This window comes from Argentina silus (genome assembly GCF_951799395.1).
Source record: "Argentina silus genome assembly, chromosome: 6".
NCBI classification, from domain to species: domain Eukaryota; kingdom Metazoa; phylum Chordata; class Actinopteri; order Argentiniformes; family Argentinidae; genus Argentina; species Argentina silus.
The window spans coordinates 1128850-1156270 of record NC_139660.1 but is presented as its reverse complement, the minus strand read 5'-3'; the positions used below and the strand labels follow the sequence as shown (position 1 = coordinate 1156270).

At 44.5% G+C, this 27421-nt stretch overlaps 5 protein-coding genes across 7 annotated transcripts; 2 read left to right on the top strand and 3 right to left on the bottom strand.

The window, feature by feature from the left end:
* Positions 1-117: 117 nt before the first annotated feature.
* On the bottom strand, positions 118-6342 carry pigx (phosphatidylinositol glycan anchor biosynthesis, class X). The gene is made up of 6 exons (XM_083671034.1): positions 6227-6342; positions 4274-4355; positions 3212-3347; positions 2714-2924; positions 2342-2442; positions 118-2184 (listed from the first exon to the last, which is right to left on the bottom strand). The coding sequence occupies exons 1-6, from the start codon at positions 6288-6290 to the stop codon at positions 2047-2049; spliced, it is 732 nt and encodes a 243-aa protein (XP_083527160.1). The 5' UTR covers positions 6291-6342; the 3' UTR covers positions 118-2046.
* A 259-nt stretch (positions 6343-6601) lies between these two features.
* On the top strand, positions 6602-8462 carry cep19 (centrosomal protein 19). Its single transcript, XM_083671210.1, has 2 exons — positions 6602-6911; positions 7397-8462. The coding sequence occupies exons 1-2, from the start codon at positions 6773-6775 to the stop codon at positions 7741-7743; spliced, it is 486 nt and encodes a 161-aa protein (XP_083527336.1). The 5' UTR covers positions 6602-6772; the 3' UTR covers positions 7744-8462.
* An 80-nt stretch (positions 8463-8542) lies between these two features.
* Positions 8543-13487, bottom strand: ing5a (inhibitor of growth family, member 5a). The gene is made up of 8 exons (XM_083671075.1): positions 13437-13487; positions 11401-11472; positions 11147-11313; positions 10648-10759; positions 10069-10168; positions 9811-9946; positions 9548-9609; positions 8543-9228 (listed from the first exon to the last, which is right to left on the bottom strand). Exons 1-8 carry the CDS (start codon positions 13471-13473, stop codon positions 9189-9191), a joined length of 726 nt encoding a protein of 241 aa, XP_083527201.1. The 5' UTR covers positions 13474-13487; the 3' UTR covers positions 8543-9188.
* A 227-nt stretch (positions 13488-13714) lies between these two features.
* Positions 13715-19726, top strand: plekhb2 (pleckstrin homology domain containing, family B (evectins) member 2). 2 transcript variants are annotated; one of them, XR_014554283.1, is made up of 9 exons: positions 13715-13785; positions 14380-14429; positions 14720-14872; positions 15159-15261; positions 15565-15604; positions 16177-16245; positions 17021-17138; positions 17650-18582; positions 18637-19726. XR_014554283.1 is itself a non-coding variant. In XM_083672433.1 (8 exons), exons 2-8 carry the CDS (start codon positions 14393-14395, stop codon positions 17781-17783), a joined length of 654 nt encoding a protein of 217 aa, XP_083528559.1. In that variant the 5' UTR covers positions 13715-13785; positions 14380-14392; the 3' UTR covers positions 17784-19726. The 2 variants fall into 2 exon arrangements, 1 of the variants encoding a protein (XP_083528559.1); XM_083672433.1 differs by having other exon boundaries at positions 17650-19726.
* A 192-nt stretch (positions 19727-19918) lies between these two features.
* Positions 19919-27082, bottom strand: LOC310806368 (vacuolar protein sorting-associated protein 4B-like). Of its 2 annotated transcripts, XR_014554281.1 has the most exons (12): positions 26899-27082; positions 26370-26481; positions 26045-26192; positions 24756-24814; positions 24241-24360; positions 23899-24055; positions 23404-23552; positions 22885-22966; positions 22284-22503; positions 21865-22005; positions 20375-21317; positions 19919-20272 (listed from the first exon to the last, which is right to left on the bottom strand). XR_014554281.1 is itself a non-coding variant. In XM_083672424.1 (11 exons), exons 1-11 carry the CDS (start codon positions 26917-26919, stop codon positions 21216-21218), a joined length of 1311 nt encoding a protein of 436 aa, XP_083528550.1. In that variant the 5' UTR covers positions 26920-27082; the 3' UTR covers positions 20363-21215. The 2 variants fall into 2 exon arrangements, 1 of the variants encoding a protein (XP_083528550.1); XM_083672424.1 differs by lacking the exon at positions 19919-20272 and having other exon boundaries at positions 20363-21317.
* Between the last annotated feature and the right edge of the window lie 339 nt (positions 27083-27421).

Genomic DNA, 27421 nt, shown 5'->3' with positions numbered 1-27421 from the left:
TCCACAGTAAGAACCAACCAACTTCTTACAATTCGAATAGCACTGTGGGTAATGTAGTTCAGTTCTAACATATGACAGCTTTCTATCCTGCCCTTTCTCAGTTCTTTTTTCCATTAGTTAAACAAAGAGTACATATTTATTGTTCCACCAACTTGTACGTACAAAGAGTAACATAATAATGTATACAAAATCATTTAAAATACTCAAATTGTTCTCTCCACACAATTGAGGTTACACTGGTAGGTATTTTGAGAGGAGGCAGTCCAGGCCACCGATACAGAGAAACCCAGGGTTATATCTTCAACATTGATAAAGTTTGCTTTCTGAGTTTAACACATACTATCATATCTGACGAGCTCTCAATACTATTCTGTTTGTATATGCGTTACACATTTCAGCCCAAACTGAGAAAATACAGTGCCTATAGAAAGTCATCATACCCCTTTGAAATAGTTACGATATTTGTCGTACAGCCTGAAATCAAAACCCATTAAAAAAAGGTATGATTATGTACAAATTTAGCCATACAACATCAAACTAATTAAAAAAAAAAAAAGGCGACAGTTCTGAAAATGTATACAAAATTAAAAACAAGAATAACAGGGTTGGAAAAGTCATCAGTCCCCTGATTTAATACTTTGTAGAGCCACCTTTAGCTGCAATTACAGGCATCAATCTGTTTCGATATGTCTCTACTAGCTTTGCACACCTAGATTGGAGAATATTTCCCCATTCTTCCTTGCAGAATTGTTCGAGTTCAGTCAAATTCCGTGGTGAGCGGCGATGGACTGCTCTCTTCAAGTACACCCACAGATTTTCTATCGGATTTAAGTCAGGGACTTGGCCACTCAAGGACATTCACCTTTCTATCCTTAAGCCACTGCGTTGTTCTTTTGGTGGTATGTTTAGGATCGTTGTCGTGTTGGAAGGTGAATGACCTGCCCATCTTCAGCTGTCTAGCAGAGGGACGCAGGTTGTCCTCAAGAATTTGGGTGTACTTGGCAGCATCCATTTTCCCTTCAATCCTGACCAATTGCCCAGTCCTCACTGAAGAGAAACATCCCCACAACATAATGTTGCCACCACCATGCTTCACAGTAGGTATGGTGTGTTTTGGGTGGTGTGCTGTGTTTGGTTTTCGCCAAACACAGCGCTTGGAGTTCAGTCCAAAAAGTTCAATCTTAGTCTCGCCTGACCATAAAACCTTTTTCCACATGGCAACAGAATCTTCCAGGTGTGTTTTTGCATAGCACAAACGAGACTGACTGGCACTTTTTCAGAAAAGGCTTCTTTCTTGCTTCCCTGCCATACAGGCCAGCTTTGTGTAAAGCTTGTGAGATTGTTGTCACAGGCACAGACAGACCAGTCCCAGCCATAAAGACTTGTAAGTCCTTCAAAGTTGCCTTTGGCTTCTTGGTAGCTTCTCTGATCAATGTCCTCCTGGCTCGGTCATCCAGTTTGGACGGACGACCTGATCTAGGCAAGGTGTTGGTGGTGTCATACGCCTTCCACTTCTTAATGATGCTCTGAACGGTACTCAGAGGGATAGCTATAGCCTTCGAAATCTTTTTGTAGCCTTCACCTAACTTGTGCCTTCCTACAACTTTATCCCGGAGGCCTTTTGAAAGCACTTTTCCAACCATGGTGATTTTTTTGCAGAACCATGCACTTCTAGTAGTGGAATCCTCAAGAAACAGCTGGTTTTATTCTGAAGTAATCAAAACCACTACAATTGATGTCAGGTGGGGGGCAGTTAGGCTGGTGTTTGATCTGGAAGTTGATTGGTTGCACCTGAGCAAATTTATAATGGTATACTCTAAGGGGCTGATCACTTAACCAAACCAGGTATTTCACTAATTAATTTTTAATAATTGTCCAGAATTTTTAATGTTTTTATTTTCACTTTGATGATGAGGGTTATAATGTGTACATACAGCTAAAAAAAGTTAGATTTGATTTACTTTAAATTCCAGGGTGTAATGTGACAAAAGGTAAAGATTTCACAGGGTATGATGACTTTTTATACGCACTGTAGGTTGTTGTTGTCTATAAAAGGCCATGCCTCCAGATGGTTCTTGACAGAATGACACAGCACAGCAGAGTGACTAGCAGGGTCCCAGCACACACAGGCATCACTAAAGATCGGTCACCAAGCGGCATCTCAAAACTCAAACGGCCCTGTTCCTAGAGGAGGGGGAGGGCAAAACACATAAACAAACAACAACAGCCTTCAAATCAACTGTAGTTACCTTTCCAAGGTGTATTTGTCATAGAGAACCGCATATTACAGTAAGTGACAGTTCAATTACGTAGAATGTGAATGATTGACTGATAAACATACCGGGACATGCTGGACCTCCAGCCACTGGCAGAGGCTGGCATTATGGACAGTGCACGGGGCATCCACAATATTGGGAGGAGGAAGGGAAGGAAGTTGAGTACCTTAAAACAATAATACATACAAATATTAACTTCACAAGAATGGCACCTATCTTTTTTTATTTTAAAAACAACCATTCAATACTCCAATGTTTTTAACTTATAACGTTGTACTTTTTATACTTTGTTACATATTTGCACTTGTCCTTTGTGTTGTGATTATGTGTCACTGGTGGCTGCAACACTAATTTCCCCTCGGGGATCAATAAAGTACCTATCTATCTATCTATCTATCTATCTATCTATCTATCTATCTATCCATCCATCAACTCACATGAGTCAGTCCTGAGGAGTAGCTTTGGAAGTGCAATGTTGACACCTTCAAATCTCTTCCCTGTTGGAGACGGCTTCTGGTAGCGGGCATGGATGGGGAGCGTAGCCTTAATAAGTCTGAGACCTGCGTCCAGAGACGGATACACCAGAGCAGTGAGTCCCTCAGAGGTGTGAGCAGGAGCCTCCAGGTCAACGGCTGACTCCAGCAGCACCTAACAGAGGTAGAGAGATTTAAAAAGAAATACATCAATAAAAACAAAACGTGTTATTTAGCATGTCAAATCAGATCAAATGTTATTGGTCACATACATCGCATACAGCAGTAATTGCTTTAGTGAAATGCTTTGGAATCTTGCTCCTCGACCAACAACAGTCAACAAATTGTGCAGTTTATGTAGTTTAGGACATATGGCACTGTCCATTGGGTAATCATTCTATGGGTAATCATTCTTTAAAAAACTACTTTGTTATGATTACTGTAAGTAAATTCAACTCTTACCTGTAAACCAGTGTCCTCTTTCAGAGATGCGAGTTGGTATGGATCAAGGTAGATTCCGTTAGGCAATCTGTGAAGCAGCAATGCCTGGAGGCCATCAGGGAACCCGGGAGCGAACTCAACAATGGTTACCAGCTCCCTAAACACGGATCAACACAGGATTAGGTGCCAGTTATTCAACAAGTCCCAACACTCCACTTTTCCCTAAGTGTTCGAAACCGGGCGGAAACACACTTTTGGTGTTAGAGAGGCCAGCCGCTGGTTCCATCCCCAGGAGGGAGACGGATGTGACTGGTGACTGGAGGGTTACTGGCATCATATCTAAGGTGCCTACCACTACCGTTGTGCCCTTGAGCAAGGCCCTTATCCCCTAACTGCTCCAGGAGTTCTGAAAAATGGCTGACCCTGTGCCCAGGGGGGTTAAGTGTGCACCTTTGTGGGTAGTCTGGTGCGACAACCCCTTCCTCCACTTTTCTCCTGAAGAATGCACAGTTAGTTAGATGACATTAACACAGGAGGTCTAAGCGTGGGATATTATACCGGCCCATTCCTCTTTAAATATATATGCGTGTGCACAACTGCATACTTCAGGAAAATGTGGAGAAATGGGACGCAGATTGAAGACCCATCTCTTCAGGCTACATCTTAACAGTTCCTCCTAAAGACCTCTTCACCTCCACTACCCCCCTGTACTAACCCTAACCACCTCTTCACCTCCACTACCCCCCTGTACTAACCCTAACCCTAAAGACCTCTTCACCTCCACTACCCCCCTGTACTAACCCTAACCCTAACCCTAAAGACCTCTTCACCTCCACTACCCCCCTGTACAAGTTCTCTCCTGTTAATAATAAAACATAAAAAAAAAAAAAGGCTTCTGGCATTGTGACTGCCTATGGCCCCTGGTCTGAGCATTGATTACTTTGTCTTATGATGACTGATGGAGAGATGATTCACTTACTTAAACAAATGTATTGTTGTAAGTCGTTTTGGATAAAGGCTAAACTGCTAAATGCCATATATGTAAATGTAAAAAAAGAAAACCGTCAGTTCACATTTGGTTACCTGTGAAAGCCATTTTTGCTGATATCCATCGAAACTGATACAGATTCCAGCCATTCCCTCCGCAAACCGCAACTGCTGTCCTCTGCAACAGGGAGGTGTGTTAACGCTGGACAGGCTCACATCTACAGGGAGGTGTGTTAACTCTGGACAGGCTCACATCTACAGGGAGGTGTGTTAACTCTGACAGGCTCACATCTACAGGGAGGTGTGTTAACTCTGACAGGCTCACATCTACAGGTGTGTTAACTCTGACAGGCTCACATCTACAGGGAGGTGTGTTAACTCTGACAGGCTCACATCTACAGGTGTGTTAACTCTGACAGGCTCACATCTACAGGTGTGTTAACTCTGACAGGCTCACATCTACAGGTGTGTTAACTCTGGACAGGCTCACATCTACAGGGAGGTGTGTTAACTCTGGACAGGCTCACATCTACAGGTGTGTTAACTCTGGACAGGCTCACATCTACAGGGAGGTGTGTTAACTGACAGGCTCACATCTACAGGGAGGTGTGTTAACTCTGACAGGCTCACATCTACAGGTGTGTTAACTCTGACAGGCTCACATCTACAGGGAGGTGTGTTAACTGACAGGCTCACATCTACAGGGAGGTGTGTTAACTCTGGACAGGCTCACATCTACAGGGAGGTGTGTTAACTGACAGGCTCACATCTACAGGGAGGTGTGTTAACGCTGGACAGGCTCACATCTACAGGGAGGTGTGTTAACTCTGGACAGGCTCACATCTACAGGGAGGTGTGTTAACTCTGACAGGCTCACATCTACAGGTGTGTTAACTCTGGACAGGCTCACATCTACAGGGAGGTGTGTTAACTCTGACAGGCTCACATCTACAGGGAGGTGTGTTAACTCTGACAGGCTCACATCTACAGGGAGGTGTGTTAACTGACAGGCTCACATCTACAGGGAGGTGTGTTAACTCTGGACAGGCTCACATCTACAGGGAGGTGTGTTAACTCTGACAGGCTCACATCTACAGGTGTGTTAACTCTGACAGGCTCACATCTACAGGTGTGTTAACTCTGACAGGCTCACATCTACAGGGAGGTGTGTTAACTCTGGACAGGCTCACATCTACAGGGAGGTGTGTTAACTCTGACAGGCTCACATCTACAGGGAGGTGTGTTAACTCTGGACAGGCTCACATCTACAGGGAGGTGTGTTAACTCTGACAGGCTCACATCTACAGGGAGGTGTGTTAACTCTGGACAGGCTCACATCTACAGGGAGGTGTGTTAACTCTGACAGGCTCACATCTACAGGTGTGTTAACTCTGACAGGCTCACATCTACAGGGAGGTGTGTTAACTCTGGACAGGCTCACATCTACAGGGAGGTGTGTTAACTCTGGACAGGCTCACATCTACAGGTGTGTTAACTGACAGGCTCACATCTACAGGGAGGTGTGTTAACTCTGACAGGCTCACATCTACAGGGAGGTGTGTTAACTCTGGACAGGCTCACATCTACAGGTGTGTTAACTCTGACAGGCTCACATCTACAGGGAGGTGTGTTAACTCTGACAGGCTCACATCTACAGGGAGGTGTGTTAACTCTGACAGGCTCACATCTACAGGGAGGTGTGTTAACATCTACAGGGTCACATCTACAGGGAGGTGTGTTAACTCTGACAGGCTCACATCTACAGGTGTGTTAACTCTGACAGGCTCACATCTACAGGGAGGTGTGTTAACTCTGACAGACTGACATCTACAGGGAGGTGTGTTAACTCTGACAGGCTCACATCTACAGGGAGGTGTGTTAACTGACAGGCTCACATCTACAGGGAGGTGTGTTAACTCTGACAGGCTCACATCTACAGGGTCAATCAAGGAGCGGTGTTCACTCTCACTGTTCACTATCGATACGTTACAATGACATCAGTCATAATAAACATTCCCGTTTCTCTTGACTTCAAACAAGTCCATTTACCTGCTCCCGTCGATCCATGAAGACCTAAACAAAAAACATATGTAGTAAAAAGCCTGAACACCATGATCCTGTCAGACGGCGCGGGACGCCGCGGGACGCCGCCGGACCAGGCCGCTGTTGACGGAACAACCACGGAACATGGGAGAAGATGTTCATGATAACGCCGTACCAAAATCGAATCGATTTAACTTTAAAAAATGGTATCGTGACGGCTAATATGAAAACAAAATCGTTATGTTTAATAAAAAAATATCATGTATACTGCAAAAAAAGTCAAGCAACATTTATTACCAGACAACTACCTAAAAAAGCAGAGCAGGCAGTTGACAGGGCAGCCCAGTGTTCAGAGCAGCGCTGACGCGGGGAGACAGCAGATCAGATCATCTCAAAACCGTAAAGATCGCTCGCCCGTTATAATGTACGACTTCATAGATACCTAATTATGATAGCTAAATATACACCCTGCGAATTACAGTTATACATTACATCAGTTAGCCAACTAATGTTAGCGTTTGTAGCTACTAGCCAAGTTGCCCAGAAACGCTGATGAGAAACATGCCTTTCGCTGCTAAACGCTGCGGGGTGCAGTTCAGTCCACCTGCAATCGTTTTGATCTACGAGAATAAGGAAACTAACAAAATGCGTAAAAGAATAATACCAGTGAGGAACTTTTCAAAATATTCAGGTAAGTTAGGAAACTACAACTACAACCCCAATGGCGTTAGGGTTAGTTAGGGTTAGTTAGGATTAGTTAGGGTTAGTTAGGATTAGTTAGGGTTAGTTAGGGTTAGTTAGGATTAGTTAGGGTTAGTTAGGATTAGTTAGGGTTAGTTAGGATTAGTTAGGGTTAGTTAGGGCAGCAGTGGCTGGGTGGCATGTGAAGAAGACTGGTGATGGGAAAGCCTGGGACCACGGGACATTTTAGATCTATAAATTCCATATTTCATTTTAATATATAATAAAGAAAAGCCTATTTTCATGAAATAAATAAAAGGCAAGAAATTAGGCTATTGACAAGGATTAGGGTTGGGCTGGGGGAGGGGGGGGGTGCAGTGCATGTGTTGTTTCATGATGACTGATTGGCAAATAAAACGTTGTTTTTTGTTTGTTCAACCAATGTCTCACCACCCTCTCCACCCCTCTCCTCTCCTCTCCTCCCCACCCCCACAGACTGCAGTAGAGCAGCAGAGAGACTGAAGCACAACGTCAGACACAAGGCGTACCTGGAGTGTGTGTCGCTGGGGCAGCTGGAGAGGCTCCACACGGTGCTGCGGGATCACATGCAGGGCCGCAGCCTGGAGCAGAGCCTGGCCTCGCTCCGCCTGGACCCAGACGAGGACCTCAACAAGCTGGGTGACGAGGAGCTGGACCGCAAGAAGGCCCAGATGGACCAACTCTTTGAGCGGAACCGCCGGCGAAAGGAGGACCCAGACTTTGTGTACGACCTGGAGGTGGAGTTCAAGGAGGGCGCCCGTGGAGTCTGCAGCTGGGACGAGGAGTCTGACGACGGCTTTTGACGGCACATGAACAGGACGGCGTTGGGTTGGCCGACAGGCAGTAGCGGACCGGCCACCTGGAGCACCGGGAGGACTCACGGTGGGCCGGTCGATCTGTGGGCTGCGGGGGGCCGGTGAGCGACGCATCCCAAAATGAGCGACGCCCGCACCCCCCGTCGGCTGAAAGTCCTGGGCCAGTTTGTCCCAGTCCGTCCCTGGCGATAGGTTTCAGTTCGTCAGCAAGGCACCATGATCACTGAACAATTCCACACCAGCTAAACATGACGTTGAAGAAAAAAATGGTGCTACACAGAAATCATTAATGAATCATTATAAATGTTTATTGATATGAAATACTGAAATGTACAAAATACAAATACTTTGGCTCCTTGACCCCCTGTCCCTCTGTTAACAGCATTATGTGTACATATTTGATATATTCACAGTTGAATAAAAACAAGCGTATGCTAAAACCCTAAGATTTATTCATAAAGGAATCCCAAAGAAGCAATTAAAAGTGTGTTTGGTCTTTGGAACAACATTTTGGTAACACTTTTCATAAAAGTATCCTTTTTAAGATGACTTCATTATTAATTGATAGACAGTTAGCTATATGTTTCTTGATAGTCTTTGCATTAGTTAAAAAAAAGTTATAACTCATTTATTAAAAGTCTGCTGATCATAACTGGGGTACTAGGGATACCAAAAGGTGGCTTGCCTAACCCTCACCCTGACCCTAACCCTAACCCTGACCCTAACCCTGACCCTGACCCTGACCCTAACCCTAACCCTAACCCTGACCCTGACCCTGACCCTGACCCTGACCCTGACCCTGTGTGCAGTAGTGCAGAGAAAGCAATCATGGTCCCCCATCTTTAATAAATGGGTTATTTCTTACTGTCACCATGATACATTCAAAGGTGGCCAGGTGCTTTTACCAGTCAATACAAATATAGAGTGCACCTTTTACCAGATAGCTAGTAGTCCAAGAGCGGACGGAGTGAAACCTATTTTGTTTGTTTGTCTGTTTGGTTTCAGCTATTCACAACATTTTACACAGGAATCAAGAGTGCAGTATATAGTATCATTACTGTGCTTGACCCAAGGAGGTAGCTAACTGACACAAATAACGGATTGGATTTAGAACAGATCCTAACACTGCAGCTGCTTTAGTGAGGACTAAATTTAAAATATAATTTGTTTTTTTCTCAACAGCAGTTCATGGATTTGTTTGCCAAATACTGTAAAATTAACATATTTCAAGTACATTAAATAAAAGCTTCGTTTTGACCATCCATTTGTATGCACAGTCATAATAGAAAGGGACATTTCATATATATATATATATATATATATATATATATATATATATATATATATATATTATACTATTTCACTACATAGACAAAATACATATTCATAGAAAAGTATCTGTTCAACTTAAAGCATATATGTATGTAGATAAATCATTTTTTCTTCCTGTCTTGGGTGCATCGAGGACAAAACCTGAAAGAGGAGAGAAGATAAACATAAACCATGTATGGGAATAATACTAACTATAATACTAACTATAATACTAACTCACATTGATTTGATGCAACTATTATACATGATCATACATAACCACTATAAAAGACTATTATACATTATCATACATAACCACTATAAAAGACTATTATACATGATCATACATAATGTATAATAGTCTTTTATAGTGGTTATGTATGATCATGTATAATAGTCTTTTATAGTGGTTATCATACATAACCACTATAAAAGACCATTATACATGATCATACATAACCACTGTGAAAGACTCACTCACCATTTCCCTTTAGGTTTAGTAGCAAGATCAACACAAGCGAAGTGAAACCACTCAATAGGACACTATTGGGAACAGAAACATCAGCATTAACATCATAAATATAAACACACAAACCAACAACATATTTAGTGAGCCAACGTGTCCATGTAGGCAATCACATCCAGTACAACTCCACAGAACATTCTTCTGAATTATTTTTAAAATCCAGTAAATTAAACTATGAAATTAAATTATTAAATGATAAGGACCCAATAAGAACATACGTCAGGGTTGTCGCATCCAATCATCTCCCCGTACGACACCTGGTGGCACAGGCAGTATGTGGGCTCGTTAGGATCCACTGGCATGTCCAACACATCTGAGGACTGCATGGGCAGGAGCGTGTCACTCATCTCTGGGCTACAGACGTCAACAGAGGTCAAACGGACTGAGAGGTGGAGCCCAGGCAGACACAAGGCAGTGGGACTTCTGTCAATGTGGTGAGTTTGAATGACACACTGGAACTGCACAATCTCCGTTACCTGTTTTTAAGCTTTTTCTTCCTGGGGGAATCCTCGTCCGAGCCTTTTCGGCCCCTCCCTCTGGACCCTCGCTTCTCCCTGAGCCCCCGCGACTCGCGCTCTGGAGCAAACAATCAACCACGTAACAATGAACAATCAATCAATTATGTAACAATGAGGGCGGGGGTGTGCACGTGTGATGTCTCAGAGGGCGGGGGTGTGCACGTGTGATGTCTCAGAGGGCGGGGGCGTGCACGTGTGATGTCTCAGAGGGCGGGGGTGTGCACGTGTGATGTCTCAGAGGGCGGGGGTGTGCACGTGTGATGTCTCAGAGGGCGGGGGCGTGCACGTGTGATGTCTCAGAGGGCGGGGGTGTGCACGTGTGATGTCTCAGAGGGCGGGGGTGTGCACGTGTGATGTCTCAGAGGGCGGGGGTGTGCACGTGTGATGTCTCAGAGGGCGGGGGCGTGCACGTGTGATGTCTCAGAGGGCGGGGGGGTGTGTGTGTGTGTTACTGATTCAGTAAGGATAAGGATGGAGAGTGTGTGAGAATGGATCTGTAGCCGGGGGTCTCAAGCTCCTGATGGTCCTGCTGCTTACTTTTCAAGGCCTTCCCCTCTGGACTCTCATAGCCGCTGACTTCCAGCTTCTCCTTCAGCTCGTTCTCAAAGCGGGCCAGGTCTGCGTCCAGCCTGCGAATGTGCTTGTCCACCTGTGGTACATCCATACAGAAGACATACACATGAAAAGGCACCATGGACAACGTTTGATATTTAATAGGCCAAGACAGACAATATTACATAAATAAGAATCCACACATGCTTTCAACCCTTTCAGTTTGTCTTTGAATGAACATTAACTGTAAGAGAGACCCTCGCTCTCTCATCTTAAAGGGGCTGAGCAGTGATGCGTCTGCAGCATTTCTACATTCACATGTTGGAACGCAGTGGCTTCAAAACCTTCTACAGTTTTACTTCATGCTCATCAAAATATGACTGTCCAACAGTTTAACTGCTCAGTGTTTAACTGTTCAACGTGACCACTGACCACCACTGACCACCACTGACCACCACTGACCACCACTGACGTGACCACTGACCATTTCATACGTCTGCATGGCCAGCTGCACCTTGTCGTCACTGAACTCTTTACACTTGCTGTAGGCGTTCTGGATCTTCTGCAGGTGCTCCACCCTCTGGACCGACGCCAGGTTCTTCACGTTGGCGATGTACTCCTCCGCCAGCTTGTCAATCTCCCCTTTTTTTTCTACAAAATTGCAGAAAAAACATTTTAAAATGCTGGAAACGGTGGAAAAACACTGAACCACACAATAACATGAAACATGTATTGTACCTTCAGTCCTGTTGTCCAAGTCCCGCATCAGGGTAAAATTTCTCTGGAGTTCGCAGGGTAGATTCTCGATACCTGAGGAAAACAGATTCATTTGTGTTCAGGGTGTGTGCTGTTATGGGAGACCTTGTAAACAACTAGACCACCGGACCACCCCAGGCCGTGGTACTGGACCATCCCAGGCCATGGTACTAGACCACTGGACCACCCCAGGCCATGGTACTAGACCACTGGACCACCCCAGGCCATGGTGCTAGACCACTGGACCACCCCAGGCCATGGTACTGGACAACCCCAGGCCATGGTACTGGACCACTGGACCACCCCAGGCCATGGTACTAGACCACCGGACCACCCCAGGCAGTGGTACTGGACCACCCCAGGCCATGGTACTGGACAACCCCAGGTTGTGGTACTGGACCACCCCAGGCCGTGGTACTGGACCACCCCAGGCCATGGTACTAGACCACTGGACCACCCCAGGCCATGGTACTAGACCACTGGACCACCCCAGGCCATGGTACTGGACCACCCCAGGCCGTGGTACAGGATTACCCCAGGCCGTGGTACTGGACCACCCCAGGCCATGGTACTGGACCACCCCAGGTCATGGTACTAGACCACTGGACCACCCCAGGCCATGGTACTGGACCACCCCAGGTCATGGTGCTGGACCACTGGACCACCCCAGGCCATGGTACTAGACCACTGGACCACCCCAGGCCATGGTACTGGACCACCCCAGGCCGTTGTACTGCATCACCCCAGGCCATGGTACTAGACCACTGGACCACCCCAGGCCATGGTACTGGACCACCCCAGGTCATGGTGCTGGACCACTGGACCACCCCAGGCCATGGTACTAGACCACTGGACCACCCCAGGCCATGGTACTGGACCACCCCAGGTCATGGTGCTGGACCACTGGACCACCCCAGGCCATGGTACTAGACCACTGGACCACCCCAGGCCATGGTGCTAGACCACTGGACCACCCCAGGCCATGGTGCTAGACCACTGGACCACCCCAGGCCACTAAATTATGTTTGTTTTTTTCAAAGAAAGCTGCTCTGTTATAGGTGCATTTGCTCCTTTGTTGACATTCTGACTTTCTGACCACCCAAGTCTGATCCATCCATATAGTGATCACCTCATGTAACATATGAAGGCACATTCCAAGACCCCTGTTTTTGTAAAAATTCATCACATTCGTCTCGCTGCTGGACCGTCCGCACTGTGTTTACATTGCTGAGGCAGAGCCTAGTGGGGCTTTTGTCATCCCGCTCCTCTACGTACAATCACAGCGACCTGGAACAGACTTTCGAGCGGTAAGTAGGTAGAAAATACCTAGCTAGTGCCACACCCAAATGAAAAAGACTCATGTTGTCGAAGAGATCTGGAAGAACGAGCAACTTGTTTTTCACCACAGTCAACATTGCGGTACTTCCCCTTTTGACAACGACGTCAAGATCAATTCAACAAGTTGTCAGAGGCGAAACTAGTCGCTGATAAGTGTGATGAGCTGTCGTCTCTCACCCGTACTTATGACGCACTTATAAATCAAAAATCCCGCCCAGTTTCTACTAACTAGTGGAGGGTAAAACGAGTCGTCACTTACCGCCAACCTGCTACGGTCGGCTAGGCTAGCAGGCTATGTGTTTACTGTAAGTGTGTTAGCAGCAGTCCGCAGTCTGACAGCGGCTAACGGGCCGTCCACACACACCTACTGTAGACCAAGCTATTCCATGTCCACGTTGTCATGACCAAACTACATAGTTAGCAAGCTAAAATAATAATGTTGAACGTGAAACTCTTGCTAAAACAATAAACTAGTAAACAAAATGTTCCCTTCTTTTCTGACCCGAAGACTGGAGCTAACTTGTTTCTGACCTGGAGTCGAGTCACCCAGACAAAGTTTAGGGAGCAATAAGCGATTTTGATAACTAAAACGTAGCTTCGTCGAAAAGAAAACTCCATTGTATTGTGAAATGTAGCTTGCAAAGTTAAATAAAAGCTGTTCTCATTCGCTAAATACTCACTATCAAGGTAATGTTCCAGGTATATTGCCGTCGCCATTTTTCATTTCAGTTTACGCAGCAGTACTGTGTTTTTTTACTATCAGTTGGCTTGGCCAGCGATTCTGGTATTACTAATTCATGAGTTCTTAATTTTCATTGGTTTAAAAGACACTGATTTGAATGTCTCCATTTGATTGGAGAACTTTAGGGTTTGGCTCATTAATATTATAAACATAGTAAAAACTTCAATTCCCAGCATGCTATTTAAGGACCGATGTTGATGATGTCATTCAAAAACAAGACGTTTGACTTCTGTCACCTGACAGTCAGGGCATCAATATCCACGGTCCACAAAGTATAAAGAAGACAGGTAATTATCGGTGATTATTATTGAGTCATCTTCTTTTCACACATTGTCAAAGCTTAGCTAACGTTTTAGCGTTCTATAGGGGCCAAATATCTTATTTGATAACGCTTGGTCATGTTAGCTAGCTGAAGCTAGCCAGCCTCCCTGCAGCAGCAGGGTGTCTGAAGCGAGGGTTAGGGTTAGACCAGCAGTAACAGATGATGATGATGATGATGATGATGGTGTTGATCTTGTGTTGACAGACAGACCTCCTTGCAGCAGCAGGGTGTCTGAAGCGAGGGTTAGGGTTTGACCAGCAGTAACAGCTGATGATGATGATGATGATGATGATGTGATGGTGCTGGTGTTGATCTTGTGTTGACAGACAGACCTCCTTGCAGCAGCAGGGTGTCTGAAGCGAGGGTTAGGGTTAGACCAGCAGTAACAGCTGATGATGATGATGATGATGATGTGATGATGATGGTGTTGATCTTGTGTTGACAGACAGACCTCCTTGCAGCAGCAGGGTGTCTGAAGCGAGGGTTAGGGTTAGACCAGCAGTAACAGCTGATGATGATGATGATGATGATGGTGTTGGTGTTGATCTTGTGTTGACAGAGACCTCGTCAGGATGTCGATGGTGAAAAGCGGTTGGCTCTACCGGCAGAGTGAGCTTTTCTGTCTATACACAATGTCACGTGATTTACAGTCAGGTTGCCGTGTGTGTGTGTGTGTGTGTGTGTGTGTGTGTGTGTGTGTGTGTGTGTTCTCGTCCTGGTTCAGGGCCGGGCTGCCTTAAATTCAATTAGTTACATTCAAATAAATTTCGTAGTCTGGTCAACGACCTTCCTTTTAAAAGGAAAACGTCAAGCACATTTGGACACCATTCACTTGGCTTATTTAAAGAAGCAGCAGGGTTTTTTTATTTTTTAAACTGACCCTAACCGTGTTGAGACAGGCACCATTTTACGGCGATGGAAGAGGAACTGGTTTGACCTGTGGTCTGACGGAAGGCTGGTGTTCTATGACGACCAGCAGCGGAGGGACATGGAGGACGACATCCACATGCGGGTCGACTGCATCAACATTCGCAGCGCAGCGGCATGCCAGGGTACTTGACATTTTCATCTGTTGCTCCTAAGAGATGTATGACATTGTGCTGTTATATAATACCATTCACATGTCTGTAAATCCTATAAACTGTCCCACCTTTCTTCAGTACTCTTAATCAGCCACCACCTGTCACATTGTCTTAAAGGGATACTCCACTGAAAATACGACGTAATGATATTTCCCCTTACCGTGGCTGTTTGTATCCCCAAGACCATTTTGGGATATTTAGTCCTAACACCTATTCCCTCCCTCCCTCCCTTCCTCTCTCCTACCACTGTCCCCAGAGCTGAGCCCACCTGACGGTAAGGGCAGAGACTCTCTGCTCCAGCTGGTGTGCAGAGATGGACGGGTCATCAGCATCTGTGCAGACAGTGCAGACGACGCTCTGTGAGTCAAACCGAAACTTTATTTGTCGGACACACAGAACACAGCCGTAGACGACACAGTGACATGCTTTGGGCAAAGCTAGCTCCTCAACAGCGCAATGAAGTAGTAATAAAAACGATAACACAAGTCATCTTGCCATCTGTCATATAAAACCACAAAAGAAGAACCCTCCTGGGAAAAATCTAGTTATTATTTTATGTTGTATACACGTATGGGCATGCCTTATATAAGGTAATGAATGCTACAATTAAATCATTACTGTTCAGTAACCTAGGGACCCCCCCCCCCCCCCCCGTATCTTAGGGCATGGACCTTGGCCCTCCAGGAAGCAAGAATCAACTCTGTAAGTTTGTGCTGTTTGAATTACGGGGGTTTCCTTTGTTCGTAAAGACTGCAGCCAATAGCCTGAGACTTTCTACTACATTTATTTTTACATTTATGGCATTTAGCAGACGCCTTTATCCAAAGCGACCTACAACAAATACATTTGTTTAAGTAAGTGAATCATCTATCCATCAGTCATCAGAAGATAAAGTAATCAATGCTCAGACCAGGGGCCATAGGCAGTCACAATGCTAGAAGAAGGATTTATTTTTATTTTTTTAAATAAAAAATAAATAAAAATATGAACAGGAGAGAAACTTGTAGTGGGGGTGAAGAGGGAAGAGGTCTTTAGGGACCGTTAAGATGTAGCCTGAAGAGATGGGTCTTCAATCTATGGCGGAAGACTGGTAGTGATCTATCGATAATACTGTAGTTACTGTACCCCCCTCTAAAAAAAACCTGTAGTTTCAATGGACAGAGCATGGCCTTTCAATCACAGTTAATGAGTCTAGTCATCAACGTTCTTGATTGGTTAGTTGAGTTTCAATTAACCAATCCAACAAGTGAGGTTAACTGTTGTCCATGTTTCAGGGGGTCCCTCCTCCTCAGATGGGCTATGCACAGGAAGTAATCGCCTCTGCCCCTCCCCCATATTCTGAGGTAAGTTCCAACGACAGTGTATGGTGAAGTCTTAAAAGTCTTTCCTCGCTTCCACTGTCATCTCTGCCTCTGAAACGGAGTGTTTACCACCTCAACTCGGTTACACCGCCTCAAAACTCATTTAGATTCCTGAGGTTCACCCACTCTGACCTTCATCTCTTCCAATATGATTGATTGAGAGATAGATAGAAGTACTTTATTGATCCCTGAAGGGAAATTAGAGTGTTGCAGCCACCAGTGACCTCTGGGGAGGCGTTAGAAAGTCTGATAGCGGCAGAAGGCAAAAATCCTTTTGAGATTCAACCTGTGAGTCTGACTTCCAGCCGGAGCGTTTGGGAACGTTTTGAGTTTCCGGTGTTTAGCGTTGTTGGAACTCTCTAGTGAGTTATCTTAGACTCATCTCTGGTGAGTTACCTTAGACTCATCTCTACCTTAGACTCATCTCTACCTTAGACTCATCTCTAGTGAGTTACCTTAGACTCATCTCTACCATAGACTCATCTCTACCTTAGACTCATCTCTACCTTAGACTCATCTCTAGTGAGTTACCTTAGACTCATCTCTACCTTAGACTCATCTCTACCTTAGACTCATCTCTAGTGAGTTACCTTAGACTCATCTCTACCTTAGACTCATCTCTACCTTAGACTCATCTCTAGTGAGTTAGATTAGACTCATCTCTAGTGAGTTACCTTAGACTCATCTCTAGGTACCAGGTCAGTCAAGGTGGTCGTCTCTCCAATGGTCTCACTTTTCATTTCTGTCTTCTCTTCAGGTTTATGGCCAGGGCCCTTATGGTGGCTATGCCCCGCCTCCCCCGCCCCACGGCACGCAGATCGTCTACTCAGCCGACGGGCAGCCCTATGCCGTTGCATACCCCCATCAGTACCAAGGTAGGCAAGGAAAGGGTTGATGCCCAGAGACTGTCTGGTACAGCCTCGTCTACCAGATGGGAATACCAGATGTTTGGCAATAGATTTTGAGTGATAGATTAAACGGTGCGGTGTGGCCCACTTGGTAGAGCAAGGTGTCGGCAACACTTAAGTTTGTGTATTCAATTACCGTTATACATATACAAAATCTTTGAAAACAAACAAAGTATGCGTTCACTGTACTGTGAATGATTACGTTCATAATTTTGTTAATAGAATTTGATATATCTTGGCACCTGATTATCCTCTTGAATCTGGAGTTTAAAAACATTTACAAGCAGATGAGCTCCACTGTCATATTGTAACTACCACTGCATTTCACAGTAAAGTGTTTCTCACTGATCTCTCTGCTACTGATGCCCCAAGTCACGTCTGGTTTATTTGTCATTACAATAGATACTGTACAAATATAAACAGTAACAATAATAAAAAGTAAAAAAGTAATAAAATAAACTATCCCCCCCCCCCGCAGGCGGGTACCCTCCACGCATGGACACGGTCATCGTCCGAGAACGCCAACGTGACGACAGAGGAGACCTCGCTCTGGGCATGCTCTCTGGAGCCGCCACCGGATTGGCCCTGGGGTCTCTGTTCTCCGTCTTCTAGGCCGTGTGTTCCGGCGGCGCCGTCCGCGTCCTGCCCTGCCGGTGCCGCTGCGCCTCCGCCTCCGCTGCCAGCGGCGGTGTTGGCTGGGCCGTTTCCACCTGCGAGGCGTGGTCGTGACGAGCCCGGCCAGAGAATCCCTCCTTATGTGTCTTTACCAAAGCCTTGTGTTATTAACGCTGTAGCACTTTGTATTATTCAGCACGGTAGTAGCTAGGATACGGTTGCTAGGATACGGTTGCCTCTACTTTTTTGGTTGAAGAAATATGAATGTACTTTTGAAGAAAACACATGATGATAAATTTGAACGTACTAACGTTAGGCTAAAATGATACTGTGTTTTTTTAACTCGCTCTCTACATACAGGTCTTGTACATTTCAAGTCCTCTTAGCCGATCCCTTAAGAGTGAACAGAGAGTTGGTTTAGTAGCACCCACCTGAGTTTGTACATTTTAGTTGTTGGTTGTGTTTTCTGAGCACCCTGGTCCTTCACCATCCTGTCTTATCTTCAGTGAGAACATACCATGTGCTTTCACAAAGACATGTGACTTGTTGTTTAATGTTCATGTTTCCTTGAGTGAAACCAAACCTCCTTTGTTTGTTGTTACTTTACTGTTACTTTGTTATTTTGACAGTGTGAATATAGTTGTTGTTGTTTTTAGTTTTATTTTTATTTTTTTGGGTGTCATGGATTAGAACTTGTTTCATCTTAATTTATTTCACTGGCAGCTTTTGAACCGTGTTTTTTATTTGATGTCATTGATCAGCGGATCCATTTGTCAGGGTTTCACAAACACATCAGGTTACACTAAGTCACCGGGCTGATCAGGTTACACTGAGTCACCGAGCTGATCAGGTTAAACTAGGTCACCAAGCTGATCAGGTTAAACTAGGTCACCAAGCTGATCAGGTTAAACTGAGTCACCGAGCTGATCAGGTTAAACTAGGTCACCAAGCTGATCAGGTTAAACTAGGTCACCAAGCTGATCAGGTTAAACTGAGTCACCAAGCTGATCAGGTTAAACTGAGTCACCAAGCTGATCAGGTTAAACTGAGTCACCAAGCTGATCAGGTTAAACTAGGTCACCAAGCTGATCAGGTTAAACTAGGTCACTGAGCTGATCAGGTTAAACTAGGTCACTGAGCTGATCAGGTTAAACTAGGTCACTGAGCTGATCAGGTTAAACTAGGTCACTGAGCTGATCAGGTTAAACTAGGTCACTGAGCTGATCAGGTTAAACTAGGTCACCAAGCTGATCAGGTTAAACTAGGTCACCAAGCTGATCAGGTTAAACTAGGTCACCAAGCTGATCAGGTTAAACTAGGTCACCAAGCTGATCAGGTTAAACTAGGTCACCAAGCTGATCAGGTTAAACTAGGTCACCAAGCTGATCAGGTTAAACTGAGTCACCGAGCTGATCAGGTTAAACTAGGTCACTGAGCTGCTGTGACTGACAACTGAATTACATTCCTCAACATTTCAATTAGCGTCAGTTGACTCTGACTAACCCAGAATATATTAACATAAACATGTGACTTTGTTTCCTTCTTGTTACTGATATTTATTGTATATTTACTAAATTCCAACCTAAACATTTTGTGCCCTTTAGGATTTTGATCTATTTTACTAATTAAAAAGTTTTGAGTTGCCTCAATGATGTTTCATTGAAGAGTATGTGTCTCACATTTTAACCTTAATTTCGCATCTTTTCAATTCTGTGATCCACTACAGCACCTTGTAAATTGGAATTTAACTTTCCTTTTTTGAACTATGATATCAAATTAAGTGAAGAGCTTTCTGAGGCATTTTTACACGTTCACAGATATGTAATAATCAATGATCGTTATACCTTGCTTTGTTATGCAGAATTAATGCATTGATGTGTATTGCTCTTAAGAGATGTATGACATTGTGCTGTTATATATTAAAGTCACATCAATTCACATTTCTGAATCATGTTGTAAATCCTAGAAACTGTCCCACCTTTCTTCAGTAGTTTCAGAATCTTATTTAATTGCCATTTTCTCTTATGAAGGTAAAGCTCAATCTCAATCTTTTCAACATTATATTGAATAATGTTCTTTTCACCTCACACAAGTAACCAGACATTATTCATGAATGTTAAAATGTCAGAAAATTACCTTGAAGTTTGTATTCATTTTCATCAAAAGAACAGTATACACTTAAAGAAACACCACTGTGTACAATCATGACTGGGTATTAAGTGTAACATACAATTGTCATCAAAAGAAAATCACACCAATAATATTTCAAAGAGTCTCTGAATATGGGGGGTTTAAAGTTCCATTACATCTGAGGAGTGAGGAGAGAGAGAGATGTGTTGATTCTTCTTGAAGGCACAATGTGAACAAAACATCTGAAGAGGGCAACGATGTGGGAAGGTCAGATTATTGCACTCAATTATCAATGCCTCCTTCCAGGCCAGTCGCCTCTGAGGCTTACTTCATCGTGACCCCTGTACCCCACCCCCCTGTACCCCCTGTACCCCACCCCCCTGTACCCCCTGTACCCCACCCCCCTGTACCCCCTGTACCCCACCCCCCTGTACCCCACCCCCCTGTACCCCACCCACCAACAAGTATTCTTTTCCTGCCACAAGCAAGGCACTAAGGCTTACATCTTATATCCAAAACAACACAGAGGAGAGGAATATACAACACACCTTTATGATACTGTACATAGAGATGGGAAAGCAGGTTGAAGAATCAGAATAGGGTCTTAAATAGTTCTGCTCCAACAAAGACAGTCATGTACAGACACAGCCCTTCTCAGAGAGAACCTGCTGGAGGAAAGAGACCTGGGTAAACTAGGTTTCAGCACAGTACATGAAGACCTATACTCTGCCATAGATGTACGTTCAGTACATGAAGACCTATACTCTGCCATAGATGTACGTCGAAGGCCTTTTGGATGAGCTGCTATATCTCACAATGGCGTTGTTAGTTTGAAGCTCTCATGGCCAGTTTAGTGTTATAATACATAAGCACATTGTTTTTTTTTTATTCTTGATCCCATCTCTTTTTGAGACCATCACCATCATTATAATAATAATAATAATAATAATATTACATGCCATGTAGCTGACGCTTTTATCCAAAGCGACTTACATTGCAGTGAGTGCATACATTTCAGTATATATGGTCCCAGCGGGAATCAAACCCACAACCTAAGCGTTGTTAGCTTCATGCTCTACCAACTGAGCCACAGAGGACCACAACCTGTCTTTGTAGAAAAAAAGAAAAAGCAGAACACAAATTGTTGTATTGGCAACTAAAACAATAAAGTGGACAAAAACATAGTGAACATCTAACATGAAGCCTCTTGGAAACTTCTGGAGATAAATGAGTGTTGGGAGCCTGAGTAGAACGAGTGGAAGAAGGGACAAGTCGACTTTCGTGTTTTTTTTTTGAGTGTTAGCCTTCCTGACCAAAGTCCTCTGTGAACTTCTTCAGCTTCTCCAGGTCCTGATCGTTGACGGTGGGCTTGGTGTTGGACAGCGACCTCAGCATGTCCGACTGTGAACACCATATCACAGCGGTGAGCATTCACACACTCAAACATGAGCACTCACACACTCAAACATGAGCACTCATATCCAACATCCAAGAACAGACATGCTGCCTTAAGTGTCCGTATGGACAGTGGAGTAAACAGCAGCTTACAATGATCTACTGACTGCTGGGTGAACACCAATATAAACATTATTTACTGACAGATGTAACACTTTCATGACAGAGTGGGTTAAAGATACTCTATGGAAGTTTAATTGCCAATTGTTTCCCTCAAAAATCTTTGTTTGATTGTTTAGCACGTGGTTATCATACATTTATGATATAAAAATCAATCAATGTATTGCCTTGTTAAAATACTTAGATAAGCTTATGCTCATGGACATTGGGAAATGTGCCTTTTTGACCAATGAGATCATTTCTGGGCATTATTTCTGACTTAGGGGACCCGTTTTGACTCATGAGCACCCCCAGAGGCAAAATCCTGCATAATGTAACTTTAATCCTCTTTCTTAGGATCCTTTTATTTGTATTAGTTTTTCAGGGTTCTTACCATGCAGACAACCGGTTCCAGGAGCTTTTCCCCAGGGACCTCCATCCAGGTCATCTCTACGGCGTTAGGGTCACCCGGTGAGCATGGGGTCAGGAGGTCATTCACCACAGTGTTGGGATTCTTCCATGACGACCCTTGCACCTGTGTGTGTGTGACCGAGTTGAGATGGTAAACTCACTCCTCAAGTTCAAACACCCCACAATAAGAGTTGTAGAAATGATTGGAAACTCAAGACTGCCATGACATACATGTTCTTTACAAGTGTATGTAAACTTCTGACCACAACTGTATGTATGTATGTATGTATGTATGTATGTATGTATGTATATATATATATATATATATATGTATTAGTTTAATAATAATCATAATTAAAAACCAAAGCTCTCTTTGTCGTTACTGAACTGACTGTCACATACCTGTTTGAAGTGTGTGGCTGACTGCACCTTCCTGACTGGCTGCATCAAGGCATCCCTGACGATGACGCTGATGTCGGCGCCAGAGTAACCGTCTGTCCTCTTGCCCAGGGTCATGAAGTCTGACTCTGTGAGCTGATTGGGCGTGGAGCCCAGGTGCAGCTTGAACATGAAGGAGCGGGCGTGCTCCTCAGGAAGAGGGATGTAGATCCTCTTCTCAAACCTGATGCACAGAAAAACATGTCAGCTGTGGCATCTCACAGACAATACCTGGGAGAGAGAGAGAGAGAGTCATTTTAGGATTGTGGAATGTTTTTTAAAGGTTATTTTTTGAGTGGGGCAGTCGCACTCTTATATTTGTTTCTTTATTGGATAGAGACAGTGGAGGGTATGTCACCATGCCGACATGGGCATACGTGTGCACTGTAGGCCATGGTGCTAGACCACTGGACCACCCCAGGCCATGGTACTAGACTACTGGACCACCCCAGGCCATGGTACTAGACCACTGGACCACCCCAGACCATGGTACTAGACCACTGGACCACCCCAGGCCATGGTGCTAGACCACTGGACCACCCCAGACCACCCCAGGCTCGCTGACCTTCTCCTAATGGCAGAGTCCAGGGTCCAGGGAATGTTGGTGGCTCCCAGCACCAGGACTCCCTCGTTGTCATTTCCAACGCCTGGGAGGAGAAGAAAATAATAATAACAACAATCATAAACTTCATTCATATAGCACCTTTTTAAAACAATGTTACTTTTTAAATTAAGATATTCAAATAAAAAAACTAAAATATAAGTAGAAACAGTAAAACACAGACACATTAAAAAATAATAAGGACAGCAATTAAAAGCTAGTCTATAAAAACAAGTTTTAAGAAGAGATTTAAAAGACAATAGTGATCTTAGCCTAATATCCTCAAGCAGGTCGTTCCAGAGTCCCTCCCCCTCCCTCCCTCCCCCCCTCACCCTGCATCTGGACCAGGAACTCAGTCTTGATGCGGCCGGCCTCCCTCCCCCTCCCTCCCTCCCCCCCCTCCCTCCCTCACCCTGCATCTGGACCAGGAACTCAGTCTTGATGCGGCCGGCCTCCCTCCCCCTCCCTCCCTCCCCCCCTCACCCTGCATCTGGACCAAGAACTCAGTCTTGATGCGCCGGGCCGCTTCACTCTCGTTCTCACTCCTGGAGCCACACAGGGAGTCGATCTCGTCTATGAAGATGATGGAGGGCTTGTGCTCCCTCGCTAGGCTGAACAGGTTCTTCACCAACCTGGGGAGGGAGGGAGGAAGGGAGGGAGGGAGGGAGAGAGAGAAAGGGGGGAGAGAGAGAAAGGGGGGGGAGAGACAGAGAGGGAGGGAGAGAGAGAGACAGAAATAGATAGGGAGGGGGATATTAGATAAATATATAGTGAGAGATGAAATAACAATATCATTTCAAAGGTCATATTATTTTGATTGACATCGGTTGTTGTAGGGTGCTGACAATTAGGCTTCTTATAAAGTATCTTATGTTACAAAAGGCAGCAAATAAGTAACATTTTCTGTCCTGTCCTCCCTCCCTCCCTCCCTCCCGCTCCCTTCTCTCCCCCCCTAACAAACACTCATCAGGGACTCACTTTTCACTTTCGCCCAGCCACTTGGACACCAGGTCTGAGGAGGAGATAGAGAAGAAGGTGGAGTTGTTGGCCTCCGTGGCTACAGCCTTGGCCAGATAAGACTTCCCAGTCCCTGGGGGACCAAAGAGCAGGATCCCCCTCCATGGTGTCCGCTTTCCTGGACGGGAAGGATGGGAGGAGGGAAGGATGGGAGGAGGGAAGGATGGGAGGAGGGAAGTGGATTATGAAAGCATTGTAATCAGGGCCCGACAGCTATTTTGTAGGTTTAATAAAAAATAAAAAAAATAAAAAATGAAATTAGGGTTGAAGATGTAATAGTGAGATGTTGTTTGAAGGTGGTACCAGTGAAGAGGTGAGGGAACTTAATGGGCAGGATGACGGCTTCCTTCAGGGCCTCCTTGGCACCTTCCAGTCCTGCCACGTCGTTCCACTTGATGTTCGGCTTCTCCATGACAATGGCGCCTGGAGGAAAGACGGAGAAGAAGTCAGCCTTCCTCTAAAAGAAAACCCCAACCTTCATAAAACACTGTTAATGACAATTTAAAGTGACATTCAGCATTTAGGTTTTATTCATCTGTGACTTTGATTGCTGTGCCTGTTTGCGGGTACGTCTTCTGAAGCACTCATTAATACAAATGTATTAATGACACAAATGCAACAATTACCACATTCCAATTGGAATTGATTGCATGGGTAATAAACATTGTTTGTGTTTAGATTGGAGTGTTTCACTATCATTTACCTGAGAGTTGATTCTGCATGGGTAATAGAACATTGTTTGTGTTTAGATTGGAGTGTTTAGACTGGGTTAGGGTTAGGGAGGTTAGGGTTAGGGTTGGAGTGTTGCACTCAGTTACCTGAGAGTTGATTCTGGAACTTCTTTTTCTCTGGATCATCACCTTCATCACTTTCATTCCTGCAAAAAAAAGCAAAAATAATGAAGGTCCTTAGGTTTTTGTGTGTGTGTGTTCAGTTTTTAACTGAATTACTAGACTGTTTACACAATGAGATACTGAAACATAACTCCCTGTGTGATCCATAGTCTTATAGCTGGTGAACCTTAATGACTTGGTCGTAAGCCATCATTTCACCACATTAAATACAAATTACAAACTACACAGCAGAATTAGCTATTATATGGCTTTCAATATACTACATCATCTAGCTCATCATATGGGTTAAGATTTTTTATTTCACATTTATTTTAGCAGGGAGTCCCATTGAGACCAAGGTCTCTTTTTCAAGACAGCCCTACATGCACACAGTTCACAACAATACATAATACATATGCAAAATTACAACGTAATAAAACACAATCAAGACAAACAAACACATTTTTCAACAAAGAAGTCCTCAATCAAAACTTTAAACTGCCCTCAAAACCTTAAACTGAAACGTTCTCTGCAGATTGTTCCAGCAGTGAGGTGCACCTGTAATGGCAAAAAATATATTTGTACTATTTTGCTTAAGTCATATATGAAATGTATTGACCTTTCTGTGACCCAATGTACTTTGTTATTTTGAATTATGTGACTGAGGAAGAACCAAAACCGACTGCTCCTTCTCTTGTATCAAAGATGTTATGTGACCTTGGAACACTCCTAACTGCAGGCTGAGGTTTGAGATAGTGGCTCTCAACTCCTACGCTTCTTTCCCAGCTTCTTGATCAGCAAGCAGGTGTAAGATATGTTTACCCCTCGACCTATGACCTATGACGTATGAGCATTGGAGTTAAGGAGGGTCCTCTCCTCAGACACGGCATCAGTATCTGAATCCACACTGTTGGTGAAGGAATGCTGATCCAGCTTTAAACAACGTTGTTTAAACTTTCTATATGCATTAAAACTCTCAACTGAGACCAAACATCGTTTATTGTTGTTCACTGAAAGATTTCCATCACACACCACAACTAAAACCCAATTCGGTGGAGACCCGAGGAACCTCAAGAGTTAACCAACTCTGAGAACGAGTTAGGTCATTGATGTTCTTGAATTTCAATAATGAGGTTAGGTAAGGTGGGAGTTTATGCAGTGAGGCTTTATACACAAAAAGGGAGTAATGAAGAGATCTACGGGACGTTAACGAGGCCCAGCCAACGTTTTGATAAAGTATGCAATGATGAGTATTAAAAAAGATGGCCGCTCACCCTTTGTCATCAGACTGGGACTCTTTGACAGGCTTAGACGGCGCCTTCTCCTTCTTGGCCAGGTATTCCTTCAGCTTCTCGGCCCGGTCCAGATACTCAGCACACTTTGCCCTGATGCTCTGTTTGGCTCTCTCTCCCTGGGCCTCGTCTGCAAGGAGAGGGAGGACATGCTGGGACCATATAGACTGAAAAATGTATGCACTCACTGCAATGTAATAATAAAAAAAGCATTTAACTATATCAATTACGGCTGTATGTGATAAATACATTTAGATTTGATTCATAGAGGCTACTTTAGCTAAACTACAAGGCAGCAGTGACTCACGCTTGACGACATGGAGGAAGTACTGCACGGAGTGCTGGTACAGGCGCAGCGCCTCCTCGTAGTTCCTAGCCTTGTCCTCCTCCGCCGCCTTGCTGGCCAGATCGATGGCTTTCTGGAACAGGGACATCAGAGAGGTGGAGAAACACTCCGACAGCAGAGGGCAGGGCACTCACACAACACAGTCATCTTAATTCAGCAGGATGTCAATCCTATCGTTTTTACGTACCAACGACAGTCAATAAGTCAGAGGCAAAATGTCAGAGTTCTGATGGGAACTTCAGTTCGGCTACTTAGCTAGTTAGCAAGCTAGTTAGAAACAGCTTGGTCAAAACAAGTCGTCATGCCAATGAATGACGACCAAACCGAAACAACACAACCTGGGTTATATTAAAAAGAAGATCACGCTAACCGAGTTACAGTTCATTTCAATCCGATCGTAGAACAAATGTACATCTGTCGAGCTAAGCGAGCCAGCTAGCTAGCTTATTCCACATCCATTATGATTGTTTTTCGCTGGCTACTCACTCACCTGTAAGTTGTTATTAGCCATGGGTGTTGGTTATGTGATGTCTAACTAGCGCACTGTAAAAGCACTTGACTCCGCTCTGAAGCAGCAGGCTGTGATCGCTGTTATAGCAGGTGTAACCGTGGCTAGGGTGTTGTTGTCATTATTGGGACTTTCTTCAATCTTTGGGTTTGTCTTCCGCATTAAAATGTCGAGAGTCACTTCCGCCAACAGTGGTCACGTGACCGCACAAAAGGAGAAATCTGAGGTGTCAAAGAGACACACACACACACACACACACACACTAATGTTGTTTGTGTTGCACCTGTGGCCTACATTACAGTGTTTTGGGTTTCATATCCAACCAATGAGAGCGTATTTTAGTCAATTAGAATACACTTGGATGTCATTATTATGTGTTGGCATAGCCCACAAGTTAGTTGTTAGGGTCAAAGGAAATTATTGATGTTGCAATATTGGGTTTCAAGAGAAAAACATTTGTGAACCCCTACCCTAAAAGGGCTTCATCTGGATGGTGGTCAATTAT